Source organism: Mus caroli, unplaced genomic scaffold (genome assembly GCF_978045245.1).
Source record: "Mus caroli unplaced genomic scaffold, Mus_caroli_1 scaffold_3, whole genome shotgun sequence".
Classification (NCBI taxonomy): Eukaryota; Metazoa; Chordata; class Mammalia; order Rodentia; family Muridae; genus Mus; species Mus caroli.
In genome coordinates, this window is record NW_028227258.1 from 38,391,549 (window position 1) to 38,410,526 (window position 18,978).

Here is an 18,978-nt window from a genome sequence, read left to right on the forward strand (position 1 = left end):
TAGCTTTTTCTCTACTGCTGTGATGAAACATCTTAACCAAGACAACTTTGAACAAGTGTTCCAATGTCCAAAACTATAGGGAATGGTTGTCATTTAAACCACCACAGACATCTATCTGATTCGCTGAGTGTTAGATCTGTTGGAGTTCTGCCTAAACTTGCTTTCCTCTCTCTGTTCATGGATGCAGATTCCATATTCCAAGTATGCTGGACTTTTAACTTGAGAGATAAACCAATCTGCACCAACTGCTCACCTCGTCAGACCTCTGCACTGGAAGGAAAGTCACAAACAGGAATTTAGAATGTGGTTAGTGTTTTGTTGAAGGAGTACAGGATAGTGAGTTACAGACAGGACATAAGCCAGGCTGAAGGCGCTGGGCAGAGTGGGAGCAGGACGAGGAATCAGATCACCAGCCCGAGCTACTGCTTGCAGACCACTTTCCTCACCTGTAATGTGCAGATGACAGACACAGCCAGCTCCTTTAGCTTAGAGTTGGTTACTCATGTGGTAGAGAGGTACAGATGCTGAGCGTGTACACAGCGAGGACACAGTAAAAGGTTTTCCTGGTGTGATGGCTACTCTGAGTTGTCAGCATGACTGGTTAGAAACACTCCGAATCCAGATGCAGGACTGTCTGTGAGGACATTCTAGAGGAGATTCACTAATTGGGTGGACCTGCCACACTGGGGGCTTCGATGGGGTAAAGGGACAGAAGGCAGCTTGCCGCCTCACCCTCTCATGCTCTTCGTGGTGCATGCTGCTCTGCTGTCAGGGTGGACTGCAGCCTCTGAAACTGAGACAAAATAAACCGCTTCTTGAGCGTAGTAGAGATTTTTAGTCCCAGTGCACAGTTTTACCCCCCTCTATCATTCAATTCCCAGATAAAGGACACAGACAACTTTCATATTTACCGTAAGCCTTAAACGGCACAAAGGCTGGGCAGATGTCTGACCTCTGTGCTATTAGAATCTACTTTCCTATCAATAACCTCGAGTTATTATTTAACCATGTTTCATCTGGGCTGCTTTTAACTCCAGTTGGCCAGCCCTCAGGGCCATGTTTTCATGACTCACCTAACCCATGGCAACTTTCTCTTCCTCCTCCTCCACCTTTCTCCCCTCTTGGTTCTCTTTTGACTCCCAAGCCTGGGAAACCGAAAACAATGTCCCCCCCACCATCACCTGTGTCTCTTCTGCCTAGCTATTGGCTGACAGCATCTTTACCTACCAATCAGAAATAACTTGGGAGCAAGGTCACATAGCTCACTTAGGTCTACTGCAGACTCTCATCTTGGGGATGAGATTAAAATATACAGTAAAAGACCAAATCTCAACACTTGGGTCCTTCCTCCTACTCTCAACATATTTTAAGCACATGCAGCTCTGTGTTGCCTTGTTAAAATCCCACTGGCTAACAGTTATGTGGCCAAGCTTTGATTCAAGAATGGACAGATAGATTTTCACCATTCTGTGGGAAGAGTTACAGAAAAAAGTATACATGATATGTGGGAGTTAACACACGCACATGCGTGCACACACATACCACCAACTGTTCATAATACTAGTAGCCTAACATTTAATGAGTCATTTCTCTAAACAATACTTAGTACAAATTAAACATGTCTGCCCTGAAATTATCTGACATAGTGAAACCTTTGAGCACCCTGGGTTTTTACATCTGGTAAAATGTATGTAGCAGATATTCCAACGTTGAAGAACTAGGAAGTCTGAAACACTTCTGGGCCCAAGTGTTTCATAAGCAAACACCCAGCCTGTAAAGAGGCATAGGAACTGTTCTTTTTGTTATGTTATGTTTTGTTTTGTTTTGTTCTTTTAAAGATTTATTTTATGTATGTGAGTACACTGTAGCTGTCTTCAGACACATCAGAAGAGGGCATCAGACCCCATTACTGATGGTTGTGAGCCACCATGGAGTTGCTGGGAATTGAACTCAGGATCTCTGGAACAGCAGTCAGTGCCCTAAACCGCTGAGCCATCTCTCTAGCCCTGAACTATTCTTAATGAATAAATTTTGCTTCTTGGTTAGGAAAAAACCATTTGGAGAATTGTATGTTTTTTGACATCTTAGAATAATTTAATTATGGAAGCATATAACAAATAAAGTTCTCTTATTTTTTCCTTTGCAGTAAGAAAAGTGGAAAACCGCCGTTACAGAATAACGAGGTAAAAGTTTTAAGTGACCTACTTTTGGGGGTGATTTGCATTTTTTAATCAATGTTGCCGGGTAAAACAATTTTAGAGTTAGAATACAAGTTTTAAAATCTCACTTCCATTTGACTACATACAGGACTCTGTCACAGGAATTCCCTTTTAAGAGTCTTGCCTAGAATTTTCTGGTGCTATTTGTTTGACAACGCTCCTTAAGGAGACAGTTATTAACTCGGTTAGGTTTAGCCCGAAATGACTTGTTGCCCATGTAGCTCTGTTTTTCTCCCTTCTATTGAGACAGGATCTCACTGTATGTACATTCTAAGATGCTTAAACCCTCATCCTCCTGCTTCAGCTTCCTTAGTGCGGGGTTTAAGAAGTGTACCACTTTGATTAGAAACTTTTTCTTTAAATATTTATTATATCACAATCATTTTTATCGCTTAAAAATTCTGTATACATGCCTTTGGACCTGTCCGAGAATCTCCTTTGACATTGTACTTAAAATAGAGTGTAGTTACCCAAAGGAGGTTTTTAACTAGCATGAAATACATCAACACTGTTAAGTTACTTGATGTGAGCACCATATTGCTAATATTCAGCCTAACATTGATATTATTTATTTAGTTATAACTATTGTTTATATTAAGTTATTGGTAAAATATAATCTGTAGGTATCGTTTGATCTTTCTGATAACAGATCCTCTAATTCTGTAGTCACCAATTGATATTTTTAAACAGTAGCTTTATTTACTCTCCTTATTTTGATAGTCATCATTTAAGTCCAATAGTTATTAGTTTATCATAGAATTGAATGCTTGTTACCTCTAAACTTATTGGTGGTATTGAATGAGCCCTGAGGTGGATCTCCACAGTCCCTAGTGCCTGTCTGAGTGCTCCTGCCACACATTCCTGCTGCCACATTGTGTGCCTGCCTCAGCTCCAGCTCAGCCTGTCAGCTAAGTGGATCATGGCTGCTACATTTGCTGCAGGGACAACTATACTTGGTTACTTGGCTTACAATAAGTTCTACATTAAAGGTCGTTACACAAAAGCTGTGGTGAACCTTCAGATGCAGAAAGAATCTCAAGGTTGAACATGCCTTCAAAATGGAGGATCTGGGAGCTACGGCCATGTGCTGAAGCTGCTGGAGGTGTGAAAGTTCCCCTATCTGTATGGAGTTCACATAAACACAGTGAAAAGATGGAGATAGTATGGGACCTCTGAGCATCCAAATAGAAACTTAATGGAGTCTCAGTGCTACGCCCCACTGTGTTGTGATGTTACCTGATGGTTTAATTGGAACAGTGACCACTCTGATTGGTCCCTGGAGGTTCTAGATGTAGTACCTTGCAAATAGCAGCTTTCATAGTCATAGCATCAGCCTTGCTATTGAAACATCATGGCAAACACTTGTTCAATGAAGAAAAAAAAAAAAGGAAAAGAAAAAAGAAAGCTAAGCCAACCTCATGGTCTAGGAGTTAGTTTGGTCTTGTAAGGATCTATTCCTTTAAAATATAGTTATATTTTATTATATCGTTGTATTTCAAGGTTAACAAAGTAAATTATTCTCAAAACCATGTACATGTCCCTTATACCTGTAAGTTTAAAGAAAAATTACCTTCTCATATTACTTAGTTAACCTGGAGAGTGGTGAGAGTGTGATGAGCCTAGTATGCATTGCTATATAGGCTATTATATAAAAGTTTAATTTGCTTTCCTTTTCTTCCTTAAAATAATTTCTAGAATTGACTAATAAGCATCAAAATGATTATTACCCTGTTAAGCCCCACCTGCTTCTCTCTATCTTGGTCTGTCTGTCTGTCTCTTTGTCCACTGTGACTATCAAATTGTAGCAAAATTTATTTCTCCATTAAGGCCACTCTCCCCCCCCCCCCGCCCCCCCCCCCTACACACACACCCTTGTTTTTTATTTGAGACAAGGTTTCACTTTGTAGCCTTGGCTGGCCTGGCTGGCATTGAACTCACAGAGGTCTGTCTACCTCTGCCTCCTGGGTGTTGGGTTTAGAGGCAGGCACCACCATGCCTGACCTACCAGTAATATTTTAAGAGAGGGACGGAGTTGGGACAGCTTGAGGGAGATGGTTCTCTTTTTCACCCCATGGTTGACTAGGGGTCTGGAAAGGGCTGGGAAGGATGTGTTCTGGGGTAGCTTGTAGTTTTGGATTTCTCTTTCCTAGTCTCCCAGTCTAAGGGTAGTAAAGGAGATATTCCCACCACAAGCTACAGATGCCACTTTGTCCTTATCTTTGTAGATGTATTTGAAAATAAACCTTTAAGGGAGGAGCCACTATCTTATCTCAATCTCTGTCCTGACAACAGATTCACGATCCCTCTAGTCCTGTAGCCCAGTGCTTTGTAGGCACCTCTGCCTTTTGTCATGATCCCTCTAGTCCTGTAGCCCAGTGCTTTGTAGGCACCTCTGCCTTTTGTCATTTGTTTTCTTTCTCCCGTCTTGATGCTAAGTGTGCGCTCCATTGTCCTCAGCACTGGGTGAGTGCACGCAGACTTGCTGTTCTTTGTGCTTTAATCCCTTTGTCACATTTCAGTGTGGAGATCTTTCTGTGTCTCCCTGCCCAAATTACTCGTTTTCTCATGACTGGCTAGTCGATCTGAAATTACTTCTTCATTTACTTTTGTCTGTGTTCCTCTGATTAGAAATGAATTGAATATAGTAAGGAGCTTAGGAATTTATGAGTAAGAATCTGCAGATTGTTGTATATTGAAAACATTAAGTGATAAATCTAGTACCCCAGAAGGCAGGCAGGCAGGCTAGCTGACTCCCTCCCTCTCCCTCTCCCTCTCCCTCTCCCTCTCCCTCTCCCTCTCCCTCTCCCTCTCCCTCTCCCTCTCCCTCTCCCTCTCCCTCTCCCTCTCCCTCTCCCTCTCCCTCTCCCTCTCCCTCTCCCTCTCCCTCTCCCTCTCCCTCTCCCTCTCCCTCTCCCTCTCCCTCTCCCTCTCCCTCTCCCTCTCCCTCTCCCTCTCCCTCTCCCTCTCCCTCTCCCTCTCCCTCTCCCTCTCCCAGGAAGTGTGGCCCTGTGACCACTGTGCATCTGTCACAGTTCCCTTAGATGTGGTTCTATAATCACTGTTGCAGCTATCTTAAACTCGGCTCTTTAAACGCTGCGCTGTGTTTGTTGTAGCTATCATCTCCCTCTCTCTCTTCTTCTCCTTCCATCCCTCCTTCCCTCCCTCCCTCTCTCCCTTTCTTTACTCCTTCCTTCCTTCCTTCCTCTCTCTTTCCCTCTTTCTTCTCTTCCTCTCTCCCTCCCTTCCTCCCTCCCTCCCTCCCTCCTTCCCTCCCTCCCTCCCTGCTTTTTTCTAGACAGGGCTTCTCTTTGTAGCCCCAGCTGTCCTGGAACTCTCTGTAGACTATGCTGGCCTAAAATTCAAGAGATCCACCTGCCTCTACCTCCAGAGTGCTGGGATTAAAGGTGTGAGCTACCACTGCCCAGCAGACATTTCTTAAAATTAGGGAAAGTCATGGTTAAGATTTTTTTTTTTAAGTTTCTATTTATTAAGAAGAGTGGGGGGCATGACAGTGGTGGTGGTGCATGAAGTCTCTGGTTCAACCCTGTCACTGCAGAAGATAAACTAAGTCAGTAGCTACTTGGTCACTTCTTACTCTGCGCTTCTCAGAGCTTCGGCTGTGCTTTTCCCTTGAGTACTTACGCTCTTCTCTCAGAGAGCACACCTCCTCTCTCTTTCTCCTGTTAGGTAATTCTGTCTTCTTGGAATCTGAATACGGAGAGCTGCTCAAGTGTGTGCTATAAATCCAGCTGTCCATCTTAATGGTTGTCTGCAGTGACAGGAAGTGTGGCCCTGTGACCACTGTGCGTCTGTCACAGTTCCCTTAGATGTGGTTCTATAATCACTGTTGCAGCTATCTTAAACTCGGCTCTTTAAACGCTGCATTTGTTGTAGCTATCATCTTAAAAAGCTTTTTTTTCCCCCTCTCCCTATGTAGAAAGAAGGAAAGAAAGAGCGAGCTGTGGTGGACAAAGTGTTTTTATCAAGGCTCTCACAGATCCTAAAAATTATGGTTCCTAGAACATTTTGTAAAGAGGTAAGTCTTCAGAAATTATAACACTAAATGTCTGACTTTCCGTATTCATGAGTTTTTAGAATGAGCAGTCATAGCAATTCAGGTAAGATGTTTTTTGTGCAGGTTAAGAAGACTATTACATATGTGTCTAAATTATCACGAGTATTGATGATGTGACATCCCACACTCGTCACTTGTTAGCCCCAGTAGAAGTGATGATAAGTGTTGATTATGTGGGCCTGTTGGATCAGCACCTGCATGCTTCATGTGGCCTTGATCTTTTCCCCTTAGCCTTCGTGTTCGTAGGACACACCTACATTTGCTATTCTAGACGTTCCCTTCCTGTCTCTTCCACAGAGCTCTGCTTAGCTAAATTTGTTTATTTTCTTGTATAACTTTTGCCTTAAAAACTCAAGTTGAAAGCACTGAGAAAATCTGGACAGTATTAGAGACTTTTTATTTAACAAGTTAAACCTCATTTTCTCAGATTGTATAAAATGTTAAGCTCCATTGCTTGTTGTTTAGTTAATGTAGAAATCATTACCAGTGTTCTTTATTAAAGTAGCATATTACAAATAAATAAGAAAATCACAGCATACCAAGCCAGAAAATCTTAAGTTACTTATCTAGCTTTTGCCGTTGACTGTGAATTACTTGATCTGCCTTTGGATTCTAAATGAGGTCATTAGTTAAAGGCTCTATCGGGCCTTTAACATATCTGTGATAATTTTAAGTTCCCTTGAAGCTCTGTTAAAATTTATTATAGATAAAATATACATAGGATGTAAATGAATAGTTAAAATAGAACTCTGAAATTTGACCAAGAACTTCACCAAGTTACTGTTTCTTTTAACATTCTGCAATGCATTTGGTTTACTCTGCCTGGTTTGTTTTAGACAGGCTACTTGTTACTTATTGCTGTCATGCTGGTATCTCGAACATACTGTGACGTTTGGATGATTCAGAATGGGACGCTCATTGAGAGGTACTTGTTCATTCCCTTTTCCTTGTGGGAAGTAGTAGTTTGCCTTGTATTTAAGCATTGTTTTTATAAGCAAAAAACCAAACCAAACCAAAACAGGGGAGGGTGCGTAAAATATACTGAAGTCCAGTTATGTGTTGTTCATCTGTATAAACAGTTTGGGCCCTTGTGTCAGGCACCATGAGACATGATGGTAAGGAGCTATACCAGTGAACAGCAGACTTTCTGTATCAGGCCTTGCTGAGCTTACATTGTGTAAAGGGGTAAAGACAACCCAAAAATGAATGAAAGTGTAGTGTACCAGATGCTGTTACAAAAGCTTAAAAGAGCAGGCAGCTATTAGTGTCTAAAATTAATAAGACAATTTGGAGGAAAATTTCAAAACATTTGGTGAGTCATATGGAGTGAGCTGTATTAAAAGAAAAAACCCAGACTTTCCTGATTCTAAAGTTAATTTTTTCATGTTTTTTATTATGTTTCTAACATTTTAATCACTACAATTTAAAATTTGGGATATTTCAGATTGTTGAAACACTAATTTGCCCATTAATGAATTTACTATATTATAATAAGAATGATAAGGTGAACATTTTTATTGGAATTCTGTTTCATAGTACTCAGTGTTTTATCAAATACGTATTAAAATAAATAATCTAAGGTAACTTTTTGGATAATGTACCCACACTTTTGTAATCTTTTAAAATAACCTTTCATTTATACATCCTTGATCCGTAGGAAGCATGCTTCATGCCCGTGATTTCTGACTCTTTTTGTGTAGGAAAGTGAAAAAGGACATTTGCTTAATATAAAAGCCCTACACAAACATGTGTGGGTAAACTGTGTAGGCTTTTAAATTCAACACACATCTCTCTGAGTGGATGGGCATCCTTTTAGAAGGCTCAGTGGCTTTGGAGTGCGTTTGTTCCCTGCTTTGGAAGGAGAGAAGTCACTTGTGGTCGTCTCCTTGGTGACATTCTACAGTTTGGTTGTCAGGATTTCTTGGTTCTGTGATACTGTGTATTGTTGGAGCTGAGCTGCAGGCTGTGCTCTGTAGTTGCTCTGTGCACGGCATCTTGCTTGTTCTGCCATTTATTAATGACAGGCTTTTGTTTGCCCACTGCTCTGACTCAGCTCTAGGTTTTTCACAGGACTGTAAAATCTCCACAGTGTATATAATTAAGATTGCCAAGCACACACTTGCACAAAACTTTACAATCTTAATTTTGCGTTCCTGTTTTCATTCCATCCCGTGTCTCGTTTCCTGTATGCCTGAATCTCTCTCTCTCTCTCTCTTCCTTTCTCTCTCTCTCTCTCTTTCTTTCTTAGATTTATTTATTATTATTTGTAAGTACACTGTGGCTGTCTTCAGACACACCGGAAAAAGGCGTCAGATCTCATTATGGGTGGTTGTGAGCCACCATGTGATTGCTGGGATTTGAACTCAGGACTTTCAGAAGAGCAGTCAGTGCTCTTAACCTCTGAGCCATCTCTCCAGTCCATGCCTGAATCTTTTACTGTTATTTTTCCCTGTTTACTTTCTCATTTTGGTAGATACCATCTTTTTCTGAGACGGGGAAGTAAAACTTTGAGCCCTTGTGGATCTGAGAATGTCTTTCTCTGTTCACACTTCAATGGTAATCGAGCTGTGTTTATGCATTCCAACTGAAAGTCACTTGTCATTGGACTCTGACGTGTCACTCTGCAGCTTGGCTGCAGGCTGTACAATCCTCAGGACCATCTTAAGAACTGCTGATGTCTGGGCCTCACTCAAGAGGCTTAATTAGCGGTCACTGTTTGAGATATCAGGTGACTGGAATTTGCAACAAGGTTTAGAAATCACCTATCATATCTAACACTTTAATTCTATTACCTAGAAATTTTCTCCACACTTTCCAGAGAATTTTTGGTTTAACTTTATTTCCAAGAGCCATTTTTTAAGGATCCTTATTTTTATAGTAGTCATACTTAGAGTTAAGGATTTTTTAAAAAAAATTTCTGAAGCCATTCTTTTTTTCTTAGTTACTTTGTTTGTTTTGTCACTGGTGCCTAGAATTATTTCTGTGTCCTTAACAGTCCTTGTTCATGTTAAAAGATTTTTCGAATAGCTTGAGACTCTTGGCTGTAAATTCACACTTAAAAGTGAAGACTTTAAAAACCACTTAAGGCTTGTTGATCTCTATTCTATTCTAAGGTTGTCTATAGTATCCTTAAGTGTATGCATATGTGTGCATGTGCAATAATATTTTTGGTCATGCTTTGTTTATGTAAGCTATAAGCCTGTACTGGCTAATTTTGTGTCAACTTGACACAGCTGGCATTATCACAGAGAAAGGAGCTTCTGTTGAGGAAATGCCTTCATGAGATCCAACTGTAAGGCATTTTTTCAATTAGTGATCAAGGGGGAAAGGCCCCTTGTGGGTGGTGCCATCCCTGGGCTGGTAGTCTTGGGTTCTATAAGAGAGTAGGCTGAGCAAGCCAGGTGAGGCAAGCCAGTAAAGAACATCCCTCCATGGCCTCTGCATCAGCTCCTGCTCCCTGACCTGTTTGAGTTCCAGTCCTGACTTCCTTTGGTGATGAACAGCAGCATGGAAGTGTAAGCCGAATAAACCCTTTCCTCCCCAACTTGCTTCTTGGTCATGGTGTTTGTGCAGGAATAGAAACCCTGACTAAGACAAAGCCCAAGTAATTTAAGGCCTTAATGATAGATAAAACCAGAAGACATTTGTAGCCTTCCATATGATTTGTAAAGCTTCATATTTTTCCTTGATAATTTTATCAATTTTAATTGATATTGTCTCTCTAATTATTATAGTTTTCACAAATGATATTGTATTTGTGTATAGTAAAAATATACAGTTTATGGCCACTACAAATATTATATTATTTGGATAGAATCACATAAAGAATGGTACAGGATTGAATATTACTTTATCTCTCAAGGAATAGAATGGAAAATTATATTCTTAAAGATTTTTCTTTTCAGATATTATAAATTCAGTATTTTTATGTACTAGGTATTTCTTTTTTATTGAATTAATTTTCTTGCATACTTAGTAACATAGAAAATTAATTGCCAAGGCTAGGTGGTTTGTAATCTAATTGATGATGATGGACATAAGCCAATCTATAATTCTGTTAGCCTAGTATTCAGTTTTAAATTTTAATTTTGAAACTGAAAAAATTCTTTTCTACAAGTTTTCTTGTAGTTTTATTTTATTTAAAACAATTTTTCTAGAGTTGATGTGGTGTGTGATGGCATATACCTGTAATCCCAGCTTTATGGAGGCTGAGGCAGGGGGACTGCACGTTGGGACTAGTCTGTACTCTGTTGCAAGACCCTATATAAAATTAAATTAAATTAACATGTTAATAATTTTTCACTGAGAGTGGGCTTTGAGGTTGCAGTAATCTTTGCTGTTTTCCTCTCTGGTTATGGCTTCTCTTCACAACACTAGAAAGTAAAGAAGTAACAAAAACAACTTCCTATGCACTATAGGTTTTGAGCTTCAGTCATGTGTGGGACTGTGACACTTGGTTAAATGCAAATTACTTATTAGTTGCTTAGCTAAAAAACGTTTAAGTATTGCAGGACAATAATGCAGGACAATTTTATTTGAAAAATTAATACTTTTTGTCTCAATATTAAAGTTACACTGTGAATGAATTTGTCTTTTCCTTGTTGGCCCTTCTAAGTAGGTTTAGTGTTCCCAGAGATTTGTGAGTGACATTAATGTGCTGCATTTTATTTTTTCATATTTAAGGCTTATTTGTTAGTAATGGCTGAGAAGTGTGTGGAGTGGGCACATTCATCTGTAGGGATGAAGCTAGTTAGGCCACAGTGTGGACGGACGAGGATCCTTCCGCTCTGGCTGCTCTGTCCACCTACAAAGACGGGCTGATTGTCGTCTACTTTGTTATGAGCATTGCTTTTAGAGCGCCAAGCCATCTCTCATGAATGTCCTCGAGTCTTCGGGAATAACAGTGACTTGATTATTGTTTCTTAACTGCTTTTCTTTTGCAGTGGAATAATAAGCAGAAGTGTGGAATCATTTTTTAAGTTTGTAGCAGCTACTCCATTGGTAAACCGTGCAAGCGATGGGTGGATGGCATGCGCAGCACCACGCGTTCTGTGTAGTCTCGAGTGGTTCACAGCTTGGGCAACGCTAAAGCTCTTCTGTAGTGTGAATCAATTTTAACTAAAACTTACAAGCTTTTTTTTTTTCTCTCAAGCTTTTTTTTTTCTTTTTTTTTCAGTACCCTAATTACTTCTTGTTTAAGATAGAATCATTGCTATAAACAATATCTTTGTACTGTTCCATTTTTTCCCTTGTAGTTCAGCTTTTTAAAGACCAGTATTTCTATTTCATCAAGAATTGAAGAAAAATTATTTATTTTATTTTTTTCCCATTAGTGTAGGGTAACAATTCCTAAGTTTTGTCAAGAAAATAGACCATGCTCTAAAGCCCTTTTTGATTTTTATATATTAAAATCTTTGAAAAGATCCTTGGTAAAGATGTTTGATGGCTTTGTTTAATCCAGATTTCCCCAAATTTATTCACCTCCACCCTCATAAAAAAAAAATAGTTTCCTTATCATATACCAGTCAGCTTATCATATACCAGTCAGCTTATCATATACCAGTCAGCTTATCATATACCAGTCAGCTTATCATATACCAGTCAGCTTATCATATACCAGTCAGCTTATCATATACCAGTCAGCTTATCATATACCAGTCAGCTATTTGGGAGATCTAGACAAGTTGTTTGCTGAAGTGTTTCTCAATATAAATATTATGTATGCTTTCAATATATAGATATTTATAATATATTTATATATAGTTATAAAATTACATTCGGGAATACTAATAAAAATTCTCTGAAAAGAAAATTCTGTGACCACATACAAGATGTGTGGTCACATCAAACAAGCTGTCTTTAATATATATGTGCAATATACTCATATCATAATGGCTTCCAAACTCTTATTAGAGTTTATTTTTATTTTATGTATATGGGTTTTGTTTGCATGAGTGTGTGTTCACCATACGCATGCCTAGTGCTGTGGAGGCTAGGAGAGAGTTACACAGTTGTGAGCCGCTGTGTGGGTGCTGGATCAAACCTAGACCCCTGCAAGAACAGCAAGTCCCAAATAGCAGTTCTCCCTGGCACCTCTGTGGCTGGAGTCAGCAATTTTCTTCATCTTGTCTTCTGCAGCCAAGTTCAAGCAAGCGGTTAAAATGTTTCAGTATTTGTAAACATGTGTGTATGATTTCTTCCCGTTTTTTCCTATTACTTAATAACCCCATGGAGATCCCCCAGAGTGGTTGGAGCTCTAGCTTTTCTAGTGTTACGGCTGGGCCATCGCTCCAGCCCAACTTTCAAACCCTTACATAAATAGTGGACCCTTATTTTAGATTCTTAGTGTGCATTTGAAAAGCAGGTAAATGCACAAACCAGATAAAAAGCAGATAAAAGAGCAACTGCTTTTGTTGACCTGTGTCAAAGGACCTGAGGCTTTTAGAGACTGATTTTGATTCTTCTCTCATGTGCCACAGTCTCAGGATTGGCCAGCCAGGACTACTGCTTAGGTCTCATTACTCAGCTTAACTTTTTTTTTTTTCTTTTTAGATAGGGCCTCAGTACATAGCCTTAGCTGACCTGAATCTCAATGTGTAGACCAGCCTGGACTCAAACTCACAGAATCTGCCTGCCTCTGAGGGCTGGGATTAAAGGTGTTAACACACCGTGTGTATGTATATATATACATACACATGTATTATACATGTATTATATATATATATTAAAGGCAAAGCTTTATTAGAGTCTAGTCAGGCAGTCTTGATTACTTATACTCTATTGGTGAAAGCATTGAGTAGTTGCAACCAGAACTTGGACCCACAAAACCTATACTGCTTACTTTCTGCCCTGTCCAGCTGGCTGAGGTAGGCTTCCTACCATCTCTAACTAGTTCATTCCAGTGAGGACCGAGGATGCTACAATATTTAAAACAAACAAGTACTACTTTGGTTTAATCTGTACTATCCCAGAATCCCTGGCTGCTGTAACCCAGAATCCCACAGATGCTAAGTAAGCAAGCACACGTTCTGCTTCTGCAGTTCTCCCTGGCACCTCTGTGGCTGGAGTCAGCAATTTTCTTCATCTTGTCTTCTGCAGCCAAGTTCAAGCAAGCGGTTAAAATGTTTCAGTATTTGTAAACATGTGTGTATGATTTCTTTCCGTTTTTTCCTATTACTTAATAACCCCATGGAGATCCCCCAGAGTGGTTGGAGCTCTAGCTTTTCTAGTGTTACATTGGCTTCTTTTGCACTAAAGCATTGCATGTGGTGGTTTGCAGTGGCATCATTGGTCGCAGCAGCAAAGATTTCAAGAGATACTTATTCAACTTCATCGCTGCCATGCCTCTTGTAAGTGCACTTCTTTAAAACTCTTCTTTGGGAGAACTTTACACCTCATTAAATCTTGAATTTGTATTAGATTTGTGATACTAAATTCTAATTTTGTGTTAAATTTTGTACTTTAGCTTCTAATTTTTTCAGTGTCAAACTTTACACTTAATAGAATACTTTGAATTTTGTTTGGCTTGGTTTTGTTTATATTAGTGTGTGTGTAACACACACACACCTTCATACATGTATGTTGTTTTTCTTTCTCTGTTTTTTTGTTTTTTCCCCTCTCCGCTTTCCTCCCATCCCCTCCCTCCCTCCCTTTCTCTTTCCTTCTTTTCCTTTCAACCCTCTCCTGACCAGGTTTCTCCAGTGTTTAACCACGTTCTGTTAAATAGCAATAGCACCTCTCCCACTTGGGACAACTGAAAACATTTCCAGATTGTGAAATTTGGAGTAAGATGGGTAGATCATTCAGGAACTATTGATTGAAAACATAAACAATTGTAACTTGAACCACTGTTAAACTAGAGTCGATTCTCTGAATTAACTTAGAAATAAGTATAGCCTAAAACCAAGTGGTTTTCTTACCTTGGTCTTTATTTTTATTCTCTTGGCCCTATAAGACTTTTAGTGTCCCGATTTGGGAGGATAAAAGAGAAGTTTCCTTGAGAAAAATTGGGCATACACAATTTTTAGACCTTTCAAGAAAAGGTAATATAAGTAACAGGAATCAAAGGTTGGAAACACTGTATAAGAACAGTCTTAATAAAGTAGTTTAAACAAAACTGGAAGGATTGATTGATTTGTGAGATAGACTAGTAAAGAGGTTCTAGAATAATCTGGAAAGTAGCATATAAAACTCACACTTTAAAACAAAACCACGTGGATTGTGACTGGAAGTCTAGTCTGTAGTGTTGATAGAACAGAGGTAGACATGCTAGTGTGTGAGCTTGTACAGCCTCTCAGGTAGAAATCAGAAAGATTGGCAGTTCTTATTACCTAGAAAGGGACTCAGAATAATACTTTAAAATTAAGCTCCAAGTAAGAGACCAAATAGGGGTAATTAAGTACATGTGACTTAGCTTGTTATTTTTGCAGTTATACAGTCTAAATAAAACCAAACTGATTTGCAATGTGGCCTGAGTTAGGAAAATCAGAACTTGTAGATACAGAAACTGATAGAGAAATAAATTACAATTTAGTAAGTAGAGGTTGAAACAAAACCAATAACCCTTGCTTGTTTGTTTTAGATCTCTCTGGTTAATAACTTCTTGAAGTATGGGTTAAATGAGCTCAAGCTGTGCTTCCGAGTAAGGCTCACTAGATACCTCTACGAGGAGTATCTCCAGTAAGTGAAACTGTTCTTAAAGTAGAAATGCTTAAATTGGGCAGCAATGTTTATGATAGTAGACGTTGTCTTGTTTATTGGATTGCTTTTCAAGAAAATGGCTTTACATCAGGATTACGTTGGGAGTGACCTGTGGTGGACTCTAGTCCTAGCGCTCTAATTAGCACCGAGTCTCCCTTCTCTGGGGGCTCTCTTCCCCATAGCTGAGAGAAGTTAGGGCAGTCCGTACAGTGTCTGCACTGGTCTGCTGTGTGTATGCTGTAGGCAGGGTATGAATGTGCATGGTCTTTTTTTTTTTCCATTTTTTTAAATTAGGTATTTAGCTCATTTACATTTCCAATGCTATACCAAAAGTTCCTCATACCCACCCCCCCCCCCCACTCCCCTACCCACCCACCCACTCCCCCTTCTTGGCCCTGGCGTTCCTCTGTACTGGGGCATATAAAGTTTGCAAGTCCAATGGGCCTCTCTTTCAAGTGATGGCCTATTAGGCCATCTTTTGATACATATGCAGCTAGAGACAAGAGCTCCGGGGTACTGGTTAGTTCATATTGTTGTTCCACCTATAGGGTTGCAGATCCCTTTAACTCCTTGGGTACTTTCTCTAGCTCCTCTATTGGGGGCCCTGTGATCCATTCAATAGCTGACTGTGAGCATCCACTTCTGTGTTTGCTAGGCCCTGGCATAGTCTCACAAGAGACAGCTATATCTGGGTCCTTTCAGCAAAATCTTGCTAGTGTATGCAATGGTGTCAGCGTTTGGAAGCCGATCATGGGATGGATCTCTGGATATGGCAATCACTAGATGGTCCATCCTTTCATCACACTTCCAAATTTTGTCTCTATAACTCCTTCCATGGGTGTTTTGTTCCCTATTCTAAGAAGGGGCAAAGTGTCCACACTTTGGTCTTCGTTCTCTTGAGTTATAATCACGTGTATTGAAATCCCCTTCTAATTGCTGTTTCAGAGCTTTCACCTACTATAAAATGGGCAACCTGGATAACAGAATAGCAAATCCAGACCAGCTGCTTACACAGGATGTAGAAAAATTTTGTAACAGTGTAGTCGATCTGTATTCAAATCTTAGTAAGGTAAGTTCACCTACTTAAAAAACATGTTAGGTTGTTGAATTTCAATCTGAACAAACATACAGAATTGATGGGGTGGAAGGGAGTAGCATGTACAGAATGGTTTTAAAAGAAAATTAGGATTGTTATACTTAATTTAATTATAATTATCTTAAAATCGTATTTTTGTCAGGTGTTTGGCTTAGAATTGAAATTAGTGTCTTACAAAAGTTTTATAAGAGTTGTGTGGACTGACTGATTTCAGACAAGTGTTCTTGTCTGTTTACTTCTAGCACTTACAGGTTGACTTTTCACTTATATTTCAAATTACACATCCTTAAAATGAGACAAGGGACTTCCTGTGTGTCTTCTTCAATATCATTCTATGTGAAGAAAGTAGCTGTGTGTGTTACACATGTGTGTACATATGTGTGTGTGTGTGTATACACTGGTGCATGCGCTTTCAGTGTGTCTACACGTGCAGATGCCACGGCGTGCCGCTTTGGATGTCAGTTCTTACATTCTCCCTGCCTTTCCTGCTGTGTTTGAGCTAGTGGCTCACAAGCTGCTGGTGGTTCTATGGTCTCAGTTTCTCATCTCCTGAGAAGAACAGGCTGAGATTACAGATGCTTGTTCTCGGGGTTCAGCTCTTACATGAGTTTTGAATTAGGACTTAGGTGGTCAGGTGTTTGTGGCAAACACTACCCACTGAGTCATTCTCTAGCACCTCTCTCTTAGGGTTATTAATAGATCCGTGAAGCTAACTTGAGAGAAACTGTTACATAGCCTTTCCTCTTGGCACGTGAACAAATGTGTAGCTCATAGTGTCATACCTGCAATAGAGAAACATTCTGAAGTTATTGATCTGAGTGCACGGTAGCCGTTTTCAGACGCACCAGAAGAGGGCATCAGATCCCATTACAGATGGTTGGCAACCACCAGGTGGTTGCTGGGAATTGAACTCAGGACCTCTGGAAGAGCAGTCAGTGCTCCTAAGCCATCTCTCCAGCCCCCTGAAATTAATTATAATCTTTCTGTACACTATAGTGCACTCTTTCTTTTAAACATCAATTTAATTCCTGACTTAAATTATAAATATTATTTTTGGCCAGTAACCTTTATATATTTTTGAAATAAATTTTATTTATTTGATTGTCTGGTTGGTTGGTTTTTGGTGTTTGTTTGTTTGTTTGTTTGTTTTAAGACAGGTTCTCTTTTAGCCTTGGCTGTCTGAACTGACTGTACAGACCAGGCTGGCCTCAAACTCAGAGATCAGCTCGCCTCTGCCTCTTGAATGTTAGGATTGAAGGTGTGTACCACCACTGCCTGGCAAAATTTTAAAGTATTTTGTTTTTTAATAATATGGATGAGAAAGGGAAATGTACGTCTTGGAATGAGCCAGTTCATAAAGTCCGACATTTGTATTAGTGCTCATGTGTTTGACTTCACATTAAACACCGTTTGGGTCCCTTGAAAAAGGCGAAAGTACATGCTGCTTTTCAAACACTGGTTGGATTGGTTCTCGGTGAGCAGCAGTACTTAAATGTATAAAAAAGTATTTGATCATCAGATAAGCTCCATAGACTCACCTGATGATTTCATTTATGTAATTGTTGGGAAGTCCCTTTCATTTTATAGATGTTGTATCAAAACCAGAAAAATGTGAAGCAGATTTGGAAGTATAACTCAAGTCATTGTGTTTAACACATTTATATCACTGTGTTAGTGAGTGCTTTCTCTGATAGAGCTGCCTTAGTGATAGAGAGAAGTATTTCTCACACTTGATGGTCAAGAGTTGTTATTTGGAATATCTCTGTGTCAAGTTTCTTGCAAGCTTTATTTATTTTTGTATATTCATTTATCTAAGCACTGTTATGGTCTAATTGTTATACATGGTGAGAGTTCCACATATTATGTATCAAATACTGAATTGCATTTTATATTTAACATCTTGTATTATTTATCAGTCTAGGCAAACTAGTTCTTAGATCTAATTCTGTATATTCTAATGTTTATTTTACAGCCATTTTTAGACATAGTTTTATATATTTTCAAGTTAACAAGTGCAATTGGAGCTCAGGTGAGTCTATTTTTATTCTTTTGTGTGCATTTGCATGTATGTATGTGTGTGCCTGTGTGGATATTATAGGACATGGAACAACTGAGTTTTATATTCTTTCACCGTGTAGGATTCTAGGGATTAAACTCAACCTTGGCAAAAAGTGTCTTTACCCACTGAGCCATCTTGCTACCCCTATTCCACATTTTAAAATCTATAATACTGTGTTTTGATAATGTGAAGGTCTAAAAATTTTTTTAACCTTGGAAACATCTTCATATTATACCTAATATGATCTGATTATAAGATAATACTATACTGGAGGCTCTAAAATAAGTACCCTAATTTGTTTTTTTTAATTAGGTATATTATTTATTTATTTTTTTTAGGGTTTACAAACTTCATTAGTTTAATAATGAACTGCAAAGAAAATGTTAACTATCACTCCTGATAGACATGAAAGCCACCCTTGGAAAAAAAAGCCAATTTTTTTCCTAGTAATAATAACCAGAAATATTTAAACACACATTTCATACACTGCACACACATGTGCTTATTGTTGCAAAGTAATTCTAATGAGAGCTTTGGCAGCAATTAATTTTAATAAAAATTTAGAATAATATCAGCAATATACTCAGAATGAAATACTAGTTTCAGAAGTATTTTATAATGATAAATTGTTGGCTAACCCATGAGCCTTCTTTTCTTTTTTGATATGTGTGGTGACGAGAACTTTTTTTAAGACTCATTGACATCTGGGCAGTGGTGGTGCATGCCTTTAATCCCAGCACTCAGGAGGCAGAGGCAGGCGGATCTCTGAGTTCGAGGCCAGCCTGGTCTACAGAGTGAGTTCCAGGACAGCCAGGGCTACACAGAGAAA

At 39.2% G+C, this 18,978-nt stretch overlaps 1 protein-coding gene across 2 annotated transcripts in view; it reads left to right on the forward strand.

The window, feature by feature from the left end:
• Abcd3 (ATP binding cassette subfamily D member 3) overlaps positions 1-18,978 on the forward strand; it is a 57,836-nt gene that overhangs the window by 17,343 nt on the left and 21,515 nt on the right. Inside the window, exons 2-8 of one of the 2 annotated variants that reach the window (XM_029475605.2) lie at positions 2,147-2,183; positions 6,157-6,255; positions 7,131-7,219; positions 11,238-11,295; positions 14,876-14,973; positions 15,940-16,063; positions 18,063-18,119. In XM_029475605.2, coding sequence (XP_029331465.1) covers positions 2,147-2,183; positions 6,157-6,255; positions 7,131-7,219; positions 11,238-11,295; positions 14,876-14,973; positions 15,940-16,063; positions 18,063-18,119 — 562 coding nt within the window. Of the gene's footprint in view, positions 1-2,146; positions 2,184-6,156; positions 6,256-7,130; positions 7,220-11,237; positions 11,296-13,573; positions 13,644-14,875; positions 14,974-15,939; positions 16,064-18,062; positions 18,120-18,978 lie in introns of both variants that reach the window. The other variant, XM_021157215.3, reaches the window with a different exon arrangement.